Source organism: Lepus europaeus, chromosome 7 (genome assembly GCF_033115175.1).
Source record: "Lepus europaeus isolate LE1 chromosome 7, mLepTim1.pri, whole genome shotgun sequence".
In the NCBI taxonomy this organism is placed as follows: Eukaryota; Metazoa; Chordata; class Mammalia; order Lagomorpha; family Leporidae; genus Lepus; species Lepus europaeus.
This window is the reverse complement of record NC_084833.1, coordinates 91783793-91802710: the sequence shown is the minus strand read 5'-3', so window position 1 is coordinate 91802710 and position 18918 is coordinate 91783793. Positions and strand designations below refer to the sequence as shown.

General features: G+C 36.4%; 1 protein-coding gene across 3 annotated transcripts in view; it reads right to left on the bottom strand.

The window, feature by feature from the left end:
- DYNC2H1 (dynein cytoplasmic 2 heavy chain 1) overlaps window positions 1-18918 on the bottom strand; it is a 367993-nt gene that overhangs the window by 220165 nt on the left and 128910 nt on the right. For all 3 annotated transcript variants that reach the window (XM_062196938.1, XM_062196939.1, XM_062196940.1), the window contains 7 exons: window positions 15651-15764; window positions 14922-15082; window positions 13356-13479; window positions 12420-12541; window positions 7438-7524; window positions 4141-4267; window positions 109-250 (listed from right to left, as the gene is read on the bottom strand). In XM_062196938.1, the coding sequence (XP_062052922.1) occupies window positions 109-250; window positions 4141-4267; window positions 7438-7524; window positions 12420-12541; window positions 13356-13479; window positions 14922-15082; window positions 15651-15764 (877 nt within the window). The remainder of the gene's footprint in view (window positions 1-108; window positions 251-4140; window positions 4268-7437; window positions 7525-12419; window positions 12542-13355; window positions 13480-14921; window positions 15083-15650; window positions 15765-18918) is intronic.

The following is an 18918-nucleotide window of genomic DNA, read 5'->3' as shown; positions in this document are numbered from 1 at the left end:
TTTCCCATCAGGCTTCCCCCACCCAACAACAAACCTTTCCTCTAAATTTAAAAAAAATGCATTTTTAATATATTTAAATTTCAAATTTATGAATAACTAAATACAAACTTTCAAGACCAGCTGACTTGGTCCACTCTTCCAAGCAGGCTTTTCTCAGACATTCAGGAGCGGCAGAAAGATATGTAATAAATGCAGCAGCTAGTTGAGCTCTTTTAGGAAGAGTAGCTAACTCCTCTGTTATCTCTGCAACCTGGGGGAAAAAAGAGAGAGAGATTTATGGATAGATTCTAACACAGAAGAAAATAGTAATGTCATGGAGTTCTGACTGTGCAGAAAATATCATGGTTTAAGTAATCAATAAACCTCCTATGCTGAAAACAGTGGTCAAGTGTAAAAATATCAGTAAGACCTTGCTGTGATTTTTTTTTAAGTATGAAATCCTAATATTTTTAGAAATAAATACACTTTGTCACTTAGAGTTCCTAATATTTATAATGAGTGCAGAACTTTCATATTGATCACAGTTAATGTTGTCAATTTGTATACTTGTAAAATAAAATTAAGATGCACAATTTAATCAGACACAAAACAAAAATAGAGCCTCACTAGTGAAAAGTTTAACATGGACAAAGCCCAGCACTAAATAGAAAGAGCACTGATGCAAAAAGAATGAAGAGACGGGGTAGAGTTTATTGGACAGATTAGGGGAAGTTTTTCATGTCACATGACCTGTGGCATGAGTCACTGAAAGTGTTATAGCAGGTAATGAGTAATATAATCAGACTGGGTTTTAAAAAAATATAAATCACCGAAAAAATAAAGTAGGGACTAATTAAAGGGTCATATAGCTAGAAGACAAATGAGGAGAATCCAGATAAGAAAAGAAAAATATGGGCATTAAACGTGGCAGACAAAAATAAATATTTGTAAATTGATACAGCAAGCAAGGAAAAGTCACAGCCCATATGTTTTTAGTTCCAATACCTGGAAGAACTACAGCTATAGTAAAACAAGAAATAAAGGAGAATTGGAATGAGAAAAAAAAATGTGTATTTAGTTGTGCTGTTAGGTTTGAGTTATTGAAAGACAACTCAATACGAAAAATGTAATTGTAAACACAATTTTAAAACTCAGAAGTATAGACATAACAGCTCTGATCATTATCAAGGTACAAGAAATAAAAGACTAGATGAGATAATTCCAGAATAGTTTCAGAAAACTAGTTGAGGAAGGGGATACCAAAGACAATCAACACTGGGTGAGCAGCTGAAAAGAATCAAGTGAGGGAAGAAATCCAACTGCTGAAGGAAAAAGAGACAAGACAAAGTATGAATAATAAGATATTTCAAGGGAAAATAAATGACTAACTGTATTGAAGCATAAAAGCAGTAATGAAGATGAAGATGGCCCAAATTCTGGGCCCCTGCATCTATGTAAGGAGACCTGAATCAAGCTCCTGGCTCCTGGCTTCAGATCGGTCCAGCTCCAGCCATTGCATATCTCTCTCTGTGTCTCTCTCTCCCTTTCTAACTCTGCCTTTCGAATAAATAAATCTAAAAAAAAAAAAGAGGCTGTTTTGCATAAAATCAATTCATATAAAGATACTTTACTTAATGATCATTTATAGCTAGATTATTTATCTGGAGCCAATGCAAGTTAATGAGTATTTCCTTTAAAAAATACGGTGAATGGATTTTTTTTTAACTTTTATTTAATGAATATAAATTTCCAGTGTACACCTTATGGATTACAATGGCTTCCCCCTCCCATAACTTCCCTCCCACCCACAACCCTCCCCTCTCCCGCTCCCTCTACCCTTCCATTTGCATCAAGATTCATTTTCAATTCTCTTTATATACAAAAGATCAATTTAGTATAAAGATTTCAACAGTTTGCACCCACATAGAAACACAAAGTGAAACATACTGTTTGAGTACTAGTTAGAGCATTAAATCAAAATGTACAGCACATTAAGGACAGAGATCCCACATGAGGAGCAAGTGCACAGTGGCTCCTGTTGTTGACCCAACAAATTGACACTCTAGTTTATGGTGCCAGTAACCACCCTAGGCTGTCGTCATGAGTTGCCAAGGCTATGGAAGCCTTCCAAGTTTGCCGACTCTGATCATATTTAGACAAGGTCATAAAAGACAGAGTGAGGATAGTAACCAATGATCCTAAGAGTGGCCTTAACCAGGTCTGAACAATTATACAGCATTAAGTGGGGAAGAGGACCATCAGTACACACAGGTTGGGAGTAGAGCCATTGGTGGTAGAGTAGAGGTTATGATTACAAAGGAATGAGGCCCAAGTACGCTAGACAGGGTCTAGAACAAAGGACAGAGTCATTATTAGAAGAGCTAACAAAGGTGCTAAGCTACAATTAAGTTTTCTGATTGAGAGGCAAATAGAACCTGATAGAAGGGGCTTGATAATAATCTGGTGGGCTTTCGGCCTTGTAAGTAAAGAGGCCCAGACCTATCTATCTCTTCACATGGGGTATATCCTAAGGGAGGTGTGAGCCTCCTAGGGGAAGGCTCTGACCTGGGCATCCTTCGACTCCAGGGCAGGTCCATTTCCAGTGATCCAACTCTTGGCAGAGCTGCCAGGGCTCTTCACAAGCTGACTTCTGCTGAAGCCCAGGCTTACCACATTGAAAGCCACTGCAGTGGACTGGCCTGTTGGGTCTCCTTGAGGGCAGATCACTGTACAGATCAGCCATTAATAGGCCTGCCACCCATTGCTTCTGATGCCGAGCTTTCTTTTCCTCCTGGTTTGTGTTAAAGCAGACCAGAGGATGCAAGTCAAGGGAGTGCCCGTGTCCCATCTCTAATCTTCTGTGGCCTGAACTACAAGTCTATAGTCACAGGCACGTTCTGTAGTAGTTTTTCTAAGGTAGACAATGCCCATGAGGAAAATTATATTCTCACTTTAAAACTTTCTTTCCCTTTGGTCTGAAAGGGAGGTTTTTTCTACTTACTGTATACTTCGCTGATGGCGAAGTGAATCTAGCTATGAGATTATTATTTAAGTTCTTATTTTGGCTATGCTATTACAGAAAAATGTTAGCCATATTGTCGGGAATCTACAGGATACTATTAAAAAACCCAACATTCGGGTCCTAGGAGTTCCTGAAGGCATGGAGAGGGAGAAAGGATTAGAAGGCATTTTCAGTGAGATACTAGCAGAAAATTTCCCAGGTTTGGAGAAGGACAGAGGCATCTTAGTACATGAAGCTTATAGAACCCCTAATAAACATGACCAAAAGAGATCCTCACCACGACACATCATAATCAAACTCACCACAGTGAAACATAAAGAAAAGAGTCTAAAATGTGCAAGAGAGAAACGCCAGATTACTCTTAGAGGATCTCCAATTCGACTCACAGCAGACTTCTCATCAGAAACCCTACAAGCTAGAAGGGAATGGCGAGACATAGCCCAGGCACTAAGAGAGAAAAACTGCCAGCCCAGAATATTATATCCTGCAAAGCTCTCATTTGTGAATGAAGGTGAAATTAAGACTTTTCATAGCAAACGGAAACTGAAAGAATTTGTCGCCACTCGTCCTGCCCTGCAAAAGATGCTTAAAGATGTGTTAGACACAGAAACACAGAAACATGGTCACCAATATGAAAGACAGTGAATGGATTTTTAAAACTTTTCTAGTTATTTATTTTCATTTACTTGAAAAGCTGAGAGAAGCTTTGCACAGTGGTAGTATGGTACCCAATGAGGTTTATCTGAGGCATGATGATTGCTAATTAAAAAAATAAAAAAGGCAGAGAGACAGAAACCATCCATCCACTGGTTCACTCCCCAAGCAACCACAAGAGTCAGGTCAAGGCCAGGTGGAAACCAGGAACCAAGAACTCAATCCAGATCTTTCCACACTGGTGCAGGGACCCAAGTACTTGAGCTATTGTCTTCTGACTTTCACGGTGTACATTAGCAGGAAGCAGGATGGGAAGTGGAACTGAGACTTAAACCAGGCACTAGCATATGAAACAGGAGTTCCAAGTAGTATCTTAACCTCTGCACCAAACACTCACTCCTCCTTTTTGTTTTGGAGCAAACAAACCACATTATAGGTTTCCTGTAATTAAAAAAAATTCCTTATGACCATTCTCTCAGACAAACCTGTGCATTCCATCTTTTGTGTTCCCTGTCAAGCTGATTAATTAACACTTCTGCAGCTTTGATTGTTTCCTGTGCTTTGCTTACTTCAGCTTCAAGTTTGGCAGCTTCTGAAGTCCTGCTCTGAAATCTATGAAAACATTAAAATTTGATTTAAAGAAAAGGATTTAAGAGAATTTTAATAAAATTTTCCATAGGAATTAAACTGTTATACCACAATTTAATGATCATATTTGTGTATAAATATACCAATACATACATTTAAAGTGTGTCATATCCTACCTTAAAAAACGTGATAGGGCCTCTCTACCATACTGCATTATATATAATTTTCACAACATGATAATGAGTCCTGACCTAAGACTAACCCAATCTTAAGACTAATTCAACCTATATTCCTAGGTTTACTTCATTCTATGCCACAGCAGCTAACTGTATGTCAACATGTGAAAAATTTCATATTCTCTTTTTTATTTTATTTTATTTTTTGACAGGCAGAGTGGACAGTGAGAGAGAAAGACAGAGAGAAAGGTCTTCCTTTTACCATTGGTTCACCCTCCAATGGCTGCCGCGGCCGGCGCCCTGCAACTGGCGCATCACGCTGATCCGAAGCCAGGAAGCAGGTGCTTCTCCTGCTCTCCCATGCGGGTGCAGGGCCCAAGGACTTGGGCCATCCTCCACTGCACTCCCAGGCCATAGCACAGAGCTGGCCTGGAAGAGGGGGCAACCGGGACAGAATCCGGCGCCCCAACCGGGACTAGAACCCGGGTGCTGGTGCCGCAGGTGGAAGATTAGCCTAGTGAGCTGCGTCACAGGCAGAAAAATTTCATATTCTCAGAAAATGTTACTATCATTTATCTTCTGTGTTTTTCAGAATGCTTCAATTTCCCAGAATATATTTCAACTACTTCCTCATCCCCACCTCATTTCTTAGCTTAACCCCTCAAATATGTATGTAACAAAAACACAAATAAAATTTCAGCATTCAATTCAAATATCCAGTCCATTATAGATGATCTCTCCCTACATATCCAGTTGCCAAAATTTATAACTCTTTTTAAACCGTTTTCCTTGAAAAGTACTTGCACAGTTTTATTATTATATTAAACACAAGAATAATATTCTGCATGATCACACAGTTGAATAAATATTCAATTGGCTATAATACGCTCAGGATGTTGCCTAGCATCCAAAAAAAAAAAAAAAAGGAATGTCATTTAGTACCTAATATAAACAGTTTAAAATAAGTATTGTAATTCTCATGTTACAGATATGAAAACTTGTACCCAAGAGAGTTATTGCACAAGATCTCACCAATAATCAGTAGAGGATTTAAAATTCATTCACAGATGTATCTGATATTAAGTTCCACACACTTCACATACAGTATATTTTTTTGCTTCTCTGCCCTCTTCTTCCCTCCCTTAGATAAAAAAGTTTAGAACTGAGCTGTTCAATATGGTAGTCACTAGCCACATGTGGTTTAAACTTAAGCTAAAGACAAATAAAATTAAAAATTCAATTTCTTAGTCAAACTACACACGCTACAAGTTGCAAGTGCTCAATACCACATACGACTACTGGCTATCATATTGGACAGCATAGACTTTAGAACTTTCCTATAATTTCATCAAGTTCCATTAGATGGTCCTGCTGTAGAACCTGGAAATAGAAAACTAGATATCTACTAACCACAATAACTCTTAGTATACCTTATGGATGCACAAATTATATAAAAGTGTCAAACATCTCTTTAATTTTGTCAGATTAGAAAATAAAAATGGTAGATCATACTTATTTTTAATTCTCTTATTATTTCTTAATATACAATTAAATAAGAATGTCACAGCCCAATTAATTAAACCAAACTATGGATCAGGATATGTAAAAGCATAATAGCTGGTAATAGTTCATTTTTGATAATGACTCTATCATGGAAAATGTCATTCTATCTTAAAATTAGAAGTTAATTCTAAAGGTTTTTCTAATAATCTTTCTAAAATATTGGTAGTATGATATAGTGTTTAAGAACATCAAAAGGAATTACATAACTCTAGTATCTAATGCGGGCTTTATCATTTGCTAGATGCTCAAATTTATGCAAATAAGCCTCCATAGGGTAAACATTCTTAATATGCAAAATAGAAGACTATATCTACATTTCAGCATTATTACAAGGAACACATGATACATCCTAATACAACATTTGACACAGTGACTAACAAAGTTGAATGAAGTTGAAACATTGATGCCATATGCTAATTACTCAGTAAATATTTGAAAATGAGTTGAATACTAAGTACTGATGGTAAGTATATGACACTGAAAACAATATATCATTTTTTTTATTTTATTTATATTTCTCTAATAAAAACAGGAAGAAAACATCGTGATTTCTTTCCTATGTTTTTATTAACATAAAAATTGTTCAGGAATATTGAAAACACTGGGGTTATGTGTAGGAAGTTTTCTTTTTGGTTTGCTTTTTTCTCTACAAATATGTCTCTATGATTCTTTATAAATATATACTATATATAAAATTCTATGTATATGCATTTTTCAAAAAGTTCATGTTTTATGGCACCACAATAAATTTTTCCATGAACTTTTGAAGAGCTCTCATATGGGTATGCATGTGTGGATGGAGAGAAGGAAAAAAAATATTCCCTAAACCATTAACATTTACTATATTTAATCATATATTTTCCAGCTTTCAAACCTTTATACACTTTAAATGAAAAGGTCCCAACATCCATAATCATTTTCATACAAATATTTTCTATAACATACTAAATAGTAATCACAGAGATCAAGAGATACATCAAAGGCTTTAAGACTAAACATATTCACAGATTGTCCTTATAGTATACTATTTGAATGAAGAAATTGTTTTCAATTCCAAGTAGAAAAAACATTAATAGAATTATTAAAATGATAATATATCCTTAAGAAGATTATAGAATACAGAATCCCCTAACATCAACAAACATAAAGGAGGACAATATTAAAGAAAAAAAAAAAAACACCCAAAATGTCAAGCTTAAACATTCACATTTCCTCTTACTCAATTTTCACATTAGTGTTTGGAATAGCCAATACAAGTTTAAGAGTTTTACTATTGCCAAAAAGTTTCTTTAAAAAGGGGTACCTCTTATATTATGATACACTCTTCCCACCTTCAGAGTGATAAACCACAAAAAAGAAGTATAAATAGAGATCACAACTCGGCTTTTTAAATTTTTAAAAAATCATTTGACGTATGTTTCATATACCCAAAACACAACTCAAAATTTAACTTACTTCTCTTTCAGTTCTGATACCTTTTGACCAACAGAATTAAGAAGCTCCTCTAGTTTCCTTTTTCTATCTTCAGTTCTCCTCAAATTCCTAAAATATAACTCAATATCAGAATAGTAGTTCTGTTGTAGATATCAACAATAAGAAAGCAACAGCAACATAAAATATAATCTTGCAGTAAGTATATAAACAATGAAAATTGTCACTAGTTCAATAATATAGCACCTTTGCTTACAATTTAATTTAGAAAGCAATGCTAAAATTTGAACTGTATCTTTTGAACCATATCATTGCTGGTAATTTATATTTAAAAATTATTTTGCAGGAAGATAACTAAATAAAAGTAGCAGATCAAATACATTCATTTGTCTTCTCATCCTCTCTTAACACTACTGACGTGTGTGTGAATACACATATGCCTATGTGTTTTTGACATATGTGTACACATGAATATATAAAGATGATGAAAGATAAAATTAAGGCAAAGGAGAAATTTCAATAACATTTTGAAAAGTAATAACTGACCTATCAGAACATAAAACACTACTCTTGTACAAGAAAAGTAAAATCCCAAAATGCTAAAAAGGGTAGACAACAGGAACCTCTGAAGTTAACAGTTAAGATAAATATAGAGGACTGTTTAATTGCTGGTATTATGGTATGACCTCAGACTCCCTCCTCCCCTGAGACTAGACTATCCTTTAACCTAAAATATTATAAGTTTAGCTTATGAATAACCCATTTCCATTCACCACTATGCACACCCAGCACAGAAGACATGAGGATTCTTTCAGAGAAAAATGACTAATATCCATTTCCATCTCCCTAAATCACCCCAAGTATTGAGGCATTGCTATCAAGTAACCAGTGCTCACTGATCACCTACAGTGTAGCTCAGTAGCCCAGGAAAAACACTAAGAGTGCAGTGAGATTTCCAGTACTTCACAATCATTAACAGACATCCCATATGGGCTCAGTTCGAGTCCTGGCTGTTCTTCTTCCTATCCAACTCTCTGCAATGGCCTGGGAAAGCATTAGAAGATAGCTCAAGTGCTTGGGCCCCTGCACCCACGTGGGAGATCGGGAAGAAGCTCCTGGCTCCTAGCTTCAGATTGGCACAGCTCTGGCAATTGCAGCCATCTGGGGAGTGAACCAGCTGATGGAAGATCTTTCTCTCTCTCTCTCACACTATAACTATACCTATACCTGTCAAATAAATAAATCAAATCTAAAAAAAAAAAAAAGCTTCCTAACTTGAAAAAGACCAAAGCAAATCCAAAAAGAAGAGGGAATCAAAAGAGCACAGTTCAAAAACAGAAACAAAAAACAAAAAATGGTAGGGCCAGCATTGTGATTTAGCAGGTTAAACCACCAGCTGCAGCACCAGCATCCCATACGGGCTCTGGTTGAGTCTTAGCCACTCTACTTCCAACCTAGTTTGCAGCTGATGTGCCTGGGAAAGCAGCAGAGGATGGCCCAACTGATTGGGGCCCTGCACCCACATGGTACACCTGAAGGAAGTTCCTGGCTCCTGGCTTCAGCCTGTCCTAGCCACGGCCATTGTGGCCATCGGGGGACTGAATCAGGGCATGGAAGACCTCTCTCTCTCTAGAACTCTGCCTTTCTAATGAAATAAAATAAGTATTTTAAAAAATGGTAATGTCTTCAGAGATTCTATTTCATGTGGGAAACAAGATGATGCTACTTTTTCAAAAAGACAACTTGAAAAAAAAATAACAAAACTTTGAAAATTACAGGCAGGACAGCAAAAAAATACACTAGTACAACAGCTAGAAGATACAACTGAGAAATGAAAACAAAAGACAGGGAAACGAAGCAGAGCATTACTGCTGGGCATTTATACACTACACACTTAAAATATGTGACAAATCATCATCCCGGAAGGGGTGCCTTTCTCTGTTTTTTCCAAAGATGTCATAATTGCTAGTGGAACCCTGTAACTGTTAAAGTTACAAGAACATATTACAATATTATTCCAACTATCTAATAAAATACTAATAAGAATTTCAGACAATGAAAATGAAGACAACGCATCCACCTCCATACACAAAGCCATTTTCTTTCCTGAGGATATTGACAGAGTCTCAGATCTATTTTGGTGTATACGCCTTTCTCACTTAGGCTGGTAGATATTCATCTGTATTATTATGATACATAACAGGAAAACAGGGGCAAAGTAAAAATATCTGCTGAGAGTCTTTTCAGAAAGCCTTTATTTTCCTTACAAAGAGGTGTATTCTTGTAAAAAGGTGCACAGAGAAGAAATACCTGCTTTCCTTCAACTACATATCACTTTAGCAGCTATATTATGTTCAAGAAGCAATTAACTGGCAGACAAATTGAAAATGAAGAAAGTAATTAGTGTATTTTCGATGGAATCAACCTACTTGAAGACTTGCTGTTTATAACACAATATTTTATTTCTTTTTTCTTAATTTTAACGTTAATTTAATTGTTGACACCATTACAGATAGAACAATCACAACCACATTAACAAACCAAAAACCTGTGCACAGAAAGAAGATGAAGAAAATATATCACAACGTTAATCACAGTCTTTGAACGGTAAAAATATGGATGAATTGTATTTCTTAACGCATTTTTTTTTTTTTACAGTCAGAGTGGACAGTGAAAGAGAGAGACAGAGAGAAAGGTCTTCCTTTTTACCGTTGGTTCACCCCCCAATGGCTGGTGTGGCCGGTGCACTGCGGCCGGCGCACCACACTGTTCCGAAGCCAGGAGCCAGGTGCTTCCTCCTGGTCTCCCATGCAGGTGCAGGGCCCAAGTACCTGGGCCATCCTCCACTGCACTCCCAGGCCACAGCAGAGAGCCGGACTGGAAGAGGAGCAACCGGGACTAGAACCCGGAGCCTAACCGGGACTAGAACCTGGGGTGCCGGCGCCACAGGCGGAGGATTAGCCTAGTGAGCCCCAGCGCCGGCCTCTTAACGCATTTTGAATCGTGATTCTACTAATATACAAATCAAAAGCATTTCAAATGATGGCAGAGGAATAGGAAGAAATTATCAAAGGAATACAATAAACTATTCCAGAATTGACACACATGAATTTCTATAATTAAACATAAACAGTAAGCATCTACCACAACAAACTATAATTTACAATGCCAGAAATGAAAATCCTATCACAGAGAAAAAAATGAGATAACAAACAAAACATTTGAGGAACAAAACAGCATCAGACTTCCCAACAGTAGCACTGGACTCTAAAAGACAGGCTAGTGGGATCGCTCAAATTTCAGTGTGCAGTGAAATAAATAAAAATTTTAAAAAGATCATTTCTACTTTAAAGTAAATAAATAAATTTTTTCAGGGCCGGCGCTGTGGCGTAAAGCCACCGCCTGCAGTGCCGGCATCCCATATGGGTGCCAGTCCAAGTCCTGGCTTCTCCACTTCTGATCTAGCTCTCTGCTATGGCCTAGGAAAGCAGTAAAAGATGGCCCAAGTCCTTGGGACCCTGTACCCACGTGGGAGACCTGGAGGAAGCTCCTGGCTCCTGGCTTTGGATCGGCACAACTCCAGCTATTGTGGCCAATTGGGGAGTAAACCAGTGGATGCAAGACCTCTCTCTCTCTTTGCAACTCTCTGACTTTCAAATAAATAAATAAATCTTCAATAAATATATAAAATTTTTAAATAAAAATGAAGTAAATATTCCTAATAAAAATGAGCTGTACAAAAAAGAGAATATATTGATAAAATATGTCTCAGCTTTGAAAAATATATAATCAGAATAATGTATGGCCGGCGCCGCAGCTCACTAGTCTAATCCTCCGCCTGCGGCGCCGGAACACCAGGTTCTAGTCCCGGTTGGGGAGCCGGATTCTGTCCCAGTTGCTCCTCTTCCAGTCCAGCTCTCTGCTGTGGCCCGGGAGTGCAGTGGAGGATGGCCCAAATCCTTGGGCCCTACACCCACATGGGAGACCAGGAGAAGCACCTGGCTCCTGGCTTTGGATCAGCGAGATGCGCCGGCCGCAGCGGCCATTGGAGGGTGAACCAATGGCAAAAAGGAAGGAAGACCTTTCTCTCTGTCTCTCTCTCTCACTATCAACTCTGCCTGTCAAAAAAAAAAAAAAAGTAATGTCAAACAGTAAACAATCAAGAACATAAAAAATGTCTTGTTCTACCTACAGAAGAAAAAAGATAAAATACAATGCTTACTTAGTAATAATAGCAAATTGGAACATTAAGCTCCAACAGTATACGGTTAAATCTTACCACTATCTGCCCCCCAAAAATTTTTTTTTTATTTTTTAAAGATTTTATTTCTTTATTTGAGAGGTAGAGTTACAGACAGTAAGAGGAAGAGACAGAGAGAAAAGGTCTTCATTCCGCTGGTTTACTTTCCAAATGGCTGCAAGTGCCGGATCTGCACCAATAGGAAGCCAGGAGCCAGGAGCTTCCTCTGGGTCTCCCGCACAAGTACAGTGGCCCAAGCACTTGGACCATTCGCTACTGCTTTCCCAGGCCATAGCAGAGAGCTGGACCAGAAGAGGAGCAGCCAGTACTAGAACCGGCGCCCATATGGGATGCTGGCTCCACAGGTGGAGGATTAACCCTCTGCACCACACCATCAGCTCCCCCCAAAAAACTGTTTTTTTGAAAATAGGTCCTAAAAATTCCTTAGAACTTAAAAGGTAAAAATATACAATACTTTTATTATGCAATATAATATTATTCCTTTGTGAAATGTTATCTCTTTCTAATTTAACTTCTACCAACTATATCTTCAACAACATAATAGTAGAAAAAAAGATGTTCTGCTGCTATTTCCTTCTAATTGCTTTCTCTGTTTATCTCTTTAATGTTCAATTTTTGACTCATTTTATATATTAAAATCATCAGCTGCCTTTTTAAAATACAGAAAAATACAAATAAATACTCAAAATATATCATAACGATGTAAATAAAGCTTAGAATTATTTACATTTTATATTTCACTTACGATTCTAATCCTGCCTGTTCGATTTCCAAAGGCTGAATCCGTTCCAAGACATGAGAATATTGAACATTGGCTTTAACCCAGGCAGCCAAAGGTGCAGCTGCGGTACTGGCACGCTTAGCATTCTGAAAAATCCATTAGAAGTTATTCAACGTGCTCACTTAATTTCAAATAAAAGCAATGTTAAGTCTAACACATTTATTTTGACATTCACTTAATAACTTAAGCCAAACAATGAAGTTTACAAACAATGAATGTTACAGCTAAAATAAAAATATAGGGTACTGCTATTTTAAGAGACATATACATGAGGCCTACATTTCTGCTTAAAAAAAAAAAACATTTGAACATAAAAGTTTTAATGTAAAGATGTTTTATTGACATAGTCACTCTTAGTTACATTTATAATGAATACATGTGCAGTCCAATACAATGTCTAAGCATCAATTCTTTCTCTATTGTACATGTGATACATCTTTGTTAAATAAGAGCTATTTTGAAAGCACTGATATTGGTTTCAAAGATATATGTAACATTTTAATTAAGGAATCTAAAAACATTAAAATCATTTAATTTAAACTATTCAATGAAATTAGAAACTATCCTAATATAGAGATTTGTCATTATATAACAAATAGACAAGAAACAAATAAAAAATACACCAGGGAAGGTATAAGTGGAAAAAATAATGATAGAAACTCTTAATATTGGCAGTAAATGCTAAGATTCCAAAACTACTTCAGATAACAAAACTCCTCTTGCAACCTTGATTCTAGTTTATTTAATTCTTCTTGTGAATGCTTCTCAACTATAATTTCTACAGCTTATTTATTTTTTTCAGTTTTTAGGTGTTTTAAATAACTGATAATGACAAGGTATAATTTATAAAGTAGAATGTTATATGGAAAAGAGAAACTTAAGGCATAACTTAAATATTACCTTTGGATCAAAAGATCCTTTATTTTTAAAAAGAAGTTCTTCAACACTCTCTCTTATTTCCTTTGGAATATTTCGTGCATCAAAGGTTGCTATGTCTTCTCTCACACCTCTTTTAGCAAGGAAACTAAAAGTGAAGCACATTATTCAAATGGAGTTAAATAAAATTTGCTAGCTTTTAAAAAAAAAAATAAGAAAATGGTATATATAATACTTTTAATCCATTAGCTAACAAAAAGTAGACTACAAAGAAACTTAAGCTTCTAGTTTAATATCCATCATTTTTGACGGACAGTAAATTCTAGAAAGATTCAAAACAGTCTTTCTAATATTCTATGAGTAAACTGGAGCAATAGTGATATGAAAGAATTCCAATGCAGTTATTCTACCCACATACTTATTTGTGAACTAAAGGGTACTCATATTCTAAGACATGCAAAATTCTGACTCTTTCAAAGGTATTTTGAACTGCTCCTTCAACCTAAGTCTTCTCTTCCATTTCTAGATATAAAATGGACTCTACCACTGACCTGAATCCTAACACAAAGAATTTTGTAGCAACGCAAACCACAACACCACTGTTATAAGGTGAAACCTGAAGCTACAAGATTCCATATTTAATTAATACTCTTTCCTAATCTGGTTTATATCTCTTTTATAGTATTTATGTTGCACAATCACTCTCTCCATCTCTGTCTCTGTCTCTCTTTTCATTTTAGCCAAGAATACAAGACTCTTTGAGAACACTGACTATATTTTCCTCAGTAAATCACAGTAAAATCATAGTACTCTACTATGTAAGGATCAAATAAATTATTAAATTTTTAGGACATTTTTAAAGATTTTAAGGTATTCCTTTTCTCCCCTTCTGAGAGTTTTAACAACCACATAGAAATACACAGATTTTGGTATTAGACTTTATAGACTATTTTGAAATTTCAGGGCAAAATCTATAACTGGACCATTATATATGGATAAGGTTCAGTTTGACAAACAATATGAGGTTGTGTCAAACTGTTCAAAGAAAACAGAAATAAGGCCAGTGCGTGGCTCAACAGGCTAATCCTCTGCCTTGCGGCGCTGGCACACCAGGTTCTAGTCCCGGTCAGGGTGCCAGATTCTGTCCTGGTTGCCCCTCTTCCAGACCAGCTCTCTGCTGTGGCCAGGGAGTGCAGTGGAGGATGGCCCAAGCGCTTGGGCCCTGCACCCCATGGGAGACCAGGAGAAGCACCTGGCTCCTGCCTTTGGATCAGTGTGGTGTGCCGGCCACAGCGCGCTGGCCACAGTGGCCATTGGAGGGTGAACCAACAGCAAAGGAAGACCTTTCTCTCAGTCTCTCTCTCTCACTGTCCACTCCGCTTGTCAAAAAAAAAAAAAAAGAAAAAAGAAAAAAGAAAACAGAAATAAAGGATAAATTTATTTGGCACAAAAACTTTTTGAAGTCAACAGATAGTTTTTTCATAAACACATTTCCATTAATTTTAAAGATCCTTCATATAATATTTAAAATTATGTAGTAATTCATAATTCATTGCCAAAATAACATTTTTTAAAAATTCAAAAACTTACCTTTTCATGCTCACCCAAGATGTATCAAAGATACCCATCAACCTTAAAACTCCTTCAAGAATGTCTCTGATTACATCAGGTGGCATGCGTAGTGAACGAATTTCTGAAAGAGATTCTGGCTTAATGTTTCCAACTGCTAGTTTAGCTTCATTGACTAAAGGCTAAAAGAGGAAAAGGTTGTTTGAACTGTCAAATTATAATTTTAAAGAAGCATTAACATTTTAGAAATTCTATCAGTTGTTTTATTCAAAATATGCTATTATTCTAATATAATATTGTACTCTCTTATAGTATCACAATGCTTTAAAATACACAGAATTCAGGTTGAGAAAGTAGAGTTCTTGCTACAAGTGCACAGATCTCATCTGGAAAATGGAATTTGTTTTGAGCCTATTTATAATTTTCAAGCAGCTCTTAGTACTACTAGTTGGCTAACCTAGTTAAATTTGGACAAAAAGAGTTGAATGGTTTGTCTTAACTTATCAATAACACACTTCTTCTTACACTCAAAACAACATGGCTCACAGAAAACGGGCTTTGTAAAATTATCATCAGCTAATTCACAAACATTCTCTGTCAAGTTTCCTTCTTGCTTCTTTTAAGTAATATTATGGTTGAAATCCACATTTGATAAAACTATTAGAAAACACCTGAACTACAAATAATGTTTAAATTTATATATAAAATGGATAGTCAAAATGTAAATTGTTCTTAAATATTTTAACCTACCTGTACTTCTTTTAATTCATCATCAATTTTATTTTTTCGTTCTTCAATTTTAATAACTTCTTCTGCTATTCTGTGTTTCAGTCTCTCAAGTTCTGTTTTTTGCTCACTAGCATCCTATAGGAATATTTAAAAGCCATCTCAATCAATTTTAATGCAATCAATATTTAAAAATATAAAAGTTATATATTTTCAAATAATTTAATGTAACTTTATTTCCAAATTAAAATTTCTATTAATTGTATTTCTAACATTAATTATGAATTGATAGCATTCGAGTTTTCAAAATGCCTGAGAAAGCTGTGATAAACATATATTCTATATTTACCATCAGAAAAGTCCTTATGCCTTATTTCTGTTTTTTTCTACTTACCAAAGCAATGAATAATTACTCCACAAAATTTGGACAAGTCAGAAATGCACAGTTTAAAAGTGACTATAAAATACACTGAACAGGAGCCAGCGCTGTGGCATAGCAGGTAAAGCTGCCGCCTGCAGTGCTAGCTTCCCATATGGGCACTGGTTCAAGTCCTGGCTATTCCACTTCTGTTCCAGCTCTCTGCTCTGGCCCAGGAAAGGAGTAGAGGATGGCCCAAGTCCCTGGGTCCCTTCACCCATGTGTGAGACCTGGAAGAAGCTCCTGGCTCCTGGCTTTGGATCGGTACAGCTCCGGCCGTTGCGGCCAATTGGGGAGTGAACCAGCAGATGGAAGACCCCCCCCCCTTTCTCTCTCTCTCTCTCTCTCTCTCTCTGCCTCTGCCTCTGCCTCTATGAAACTCTGCCTTCAAATACATAAATAAATCTTTAAAAAAAAAAAAAAAACTAAACAGTTGACACAATCCAGAATAGTCCTTACTATTATGACCATTTCATAAGAGAGTAAACAGACAACAGTATTCTTTTGTTCTAATATAATAAACAATAAAAATTCTTAGAGAAAATATACATTAAAAGTTTGTATTTCTATACTTTTATATTAGACAAAAATTCATTGAAATCGTAACACATTTGTACTATAATGGCAAATATCTGAAAAACAGAGTGAATGTTCGAAGAATATTATGTATTAACATCACATGAATGCAAAAAATAAGGGTATCAGAACCTACAATTAATTGAAATCATAACACATTAGTATTGTAATTCACCATGCAAGTGTAAACTATTTCTGGACTCAGACTCTATGATATTTCATTAATCTCTTTGTCTAACACTATACCAACATCATATAACCTTGATTACTATAGCTTTCTAGTGAGTCTTGAAATCATTAATGTAAGGAAAAGAGTGGCAGAACACAGTGGAGACAGGATACAAACTCACAGCCAAAACTACTAAGTTTTCCAATTTTTTTTTTTTATTTGACAGGTAGTCACAGACAGAGAAAGAAACGGAGAGAAAGGTCTTCCCTTCACTGGCTCACTCCCCAAATGGCCGCCACGGCTGGCGCCATGCCAATCCAAAGCCAGGAGCCAGATGCCAGGTGCCTCCTCCTGGTCTCCCATGCGAGCACAAGGGCCCAAGCACCTGGGCCATCCTCCACTGCCCTCCCAGGCCACAGCAAAGAGCTGGCCTGGAAGAGGAGCAACCGGGACTAGAACCTGGTGCCCATATGGGGTGCTGGCGCCATAGGCAGAGGATTAACTAAGTGAGCCATGGCACCGGCCCCCCAATTTTGTTATTTAAGACTCTTTATGCCACTTACTTTTTAACTGAGATACAAATATTAATATGATAAATTTAATTTTAGTAAAAGAGTCATTAGACTGGTAGCTACATAACAGTCACCAACAGAGATGAGGAAATGTACTTGAGACATATTCAAGGGTGTAAAACTGACAGAATTTAATTATTCATTGCATGTAAGAGATGAGGTCTGGAAGTCTAATATCATGTATAAGTACTACGTTGAATAATTAATTAACTATCTTCTAATAGTCACAAACTATGGAAAGAAATATAGGAGAGTAAAATCCTAAATTCAGTTTTGAACGTGTTTCAAATAGTAATGCAGCAGAGCTTTTAAGAAGACATTTTTCAGGGTGAACATTTGGCACAGAATTTAAGATGCTATCTGGAATGACTGCATCCCATACTGGAATGCCTGGTTTGAACTATCAGCTCTGCTATGGATTCCAACTTTCTGCTAATGTATACCCTGGGCAGTGGCAGCAATGACGACTCAAGTACTTGGACCCATGTAGTGTGAACTTGAACTCCAGGTTCCTGGCTTCAGTATGGCTCAGCCCTGGCTATTAAAAGCATTTGGGTAATGAACCAATAAATGGAAGATCACTCTCTATCTATTTCACTCCCTCTTTCTCTCTGCCTTTCAAATAAATATAAATAAGTAAAAATGTTAAAACATGATTTAAAAATGAAAGAAGACACATTTATGAGGCAACTGGATATTTGAATCTGAAGTCCAAAGGAGGGGTTATTATTAAAGGACAAAACAGATAGATTTGGGAACAGGTACAAGTAGTTGGTAGTATAAAGCAATGTAATGGAGACCATCCAGAAAGAGTATGCAGAGTTTAAAAAAAAAAAAAACACCTGGGCAAAGAAGGAACTCAGAGAAATCTTTGAAAGGGTTCAACCAAAGGAAGGCAAAGACTACAAAGGGACGTGATCAAAATAAATTACATTACGAAAGTCAATAGTATAAATACTTACTTTGTAAATCTTACGAGTTTTAAAAGAATACAATTTTTTTTTTATTCAACACACAGAGAAACAGAGAGAGTTTTCATAACAGGTTCACTCCCTGAATGATTGAAGGAACTCAATCCAGGTATTCTATATGGGCAGCAGGGACCCAATTACTTAAACCATCACTTGGTCCTCCCAAGGTGATTTGCATTCCATTGGGCAATGCAGGTATCTTAACTGGTGTCTTAAATGCTAGACTTAATGTCCAACCCCCTCTCCATACTCACATACCCCAACAGAAAATCCTTACAGCCTAAAGGACAGAATTTTAAGAAAAATAAAAGGAAATACCAAGTTAACTAGAAAAGCATAAATAAAATCAGTCATAGACACTTTCCATGCACATTTAAAATACAAATTTAAAATACAAAAAGAGTTTAAATACATTATAAATGGTCAACTGGGAGAACTGAGTCATGTTTCTGAAAAATGTGGGAAAATACAAGGCACTTCCACAAAGTTTCAAGTACATAATAACATCAGTCTAACTAGCTCAAATATTTTCAATCTACAAAAGTAAAAGTGGTGTTTTTAACACTGATAATCAAGCACAAAATGT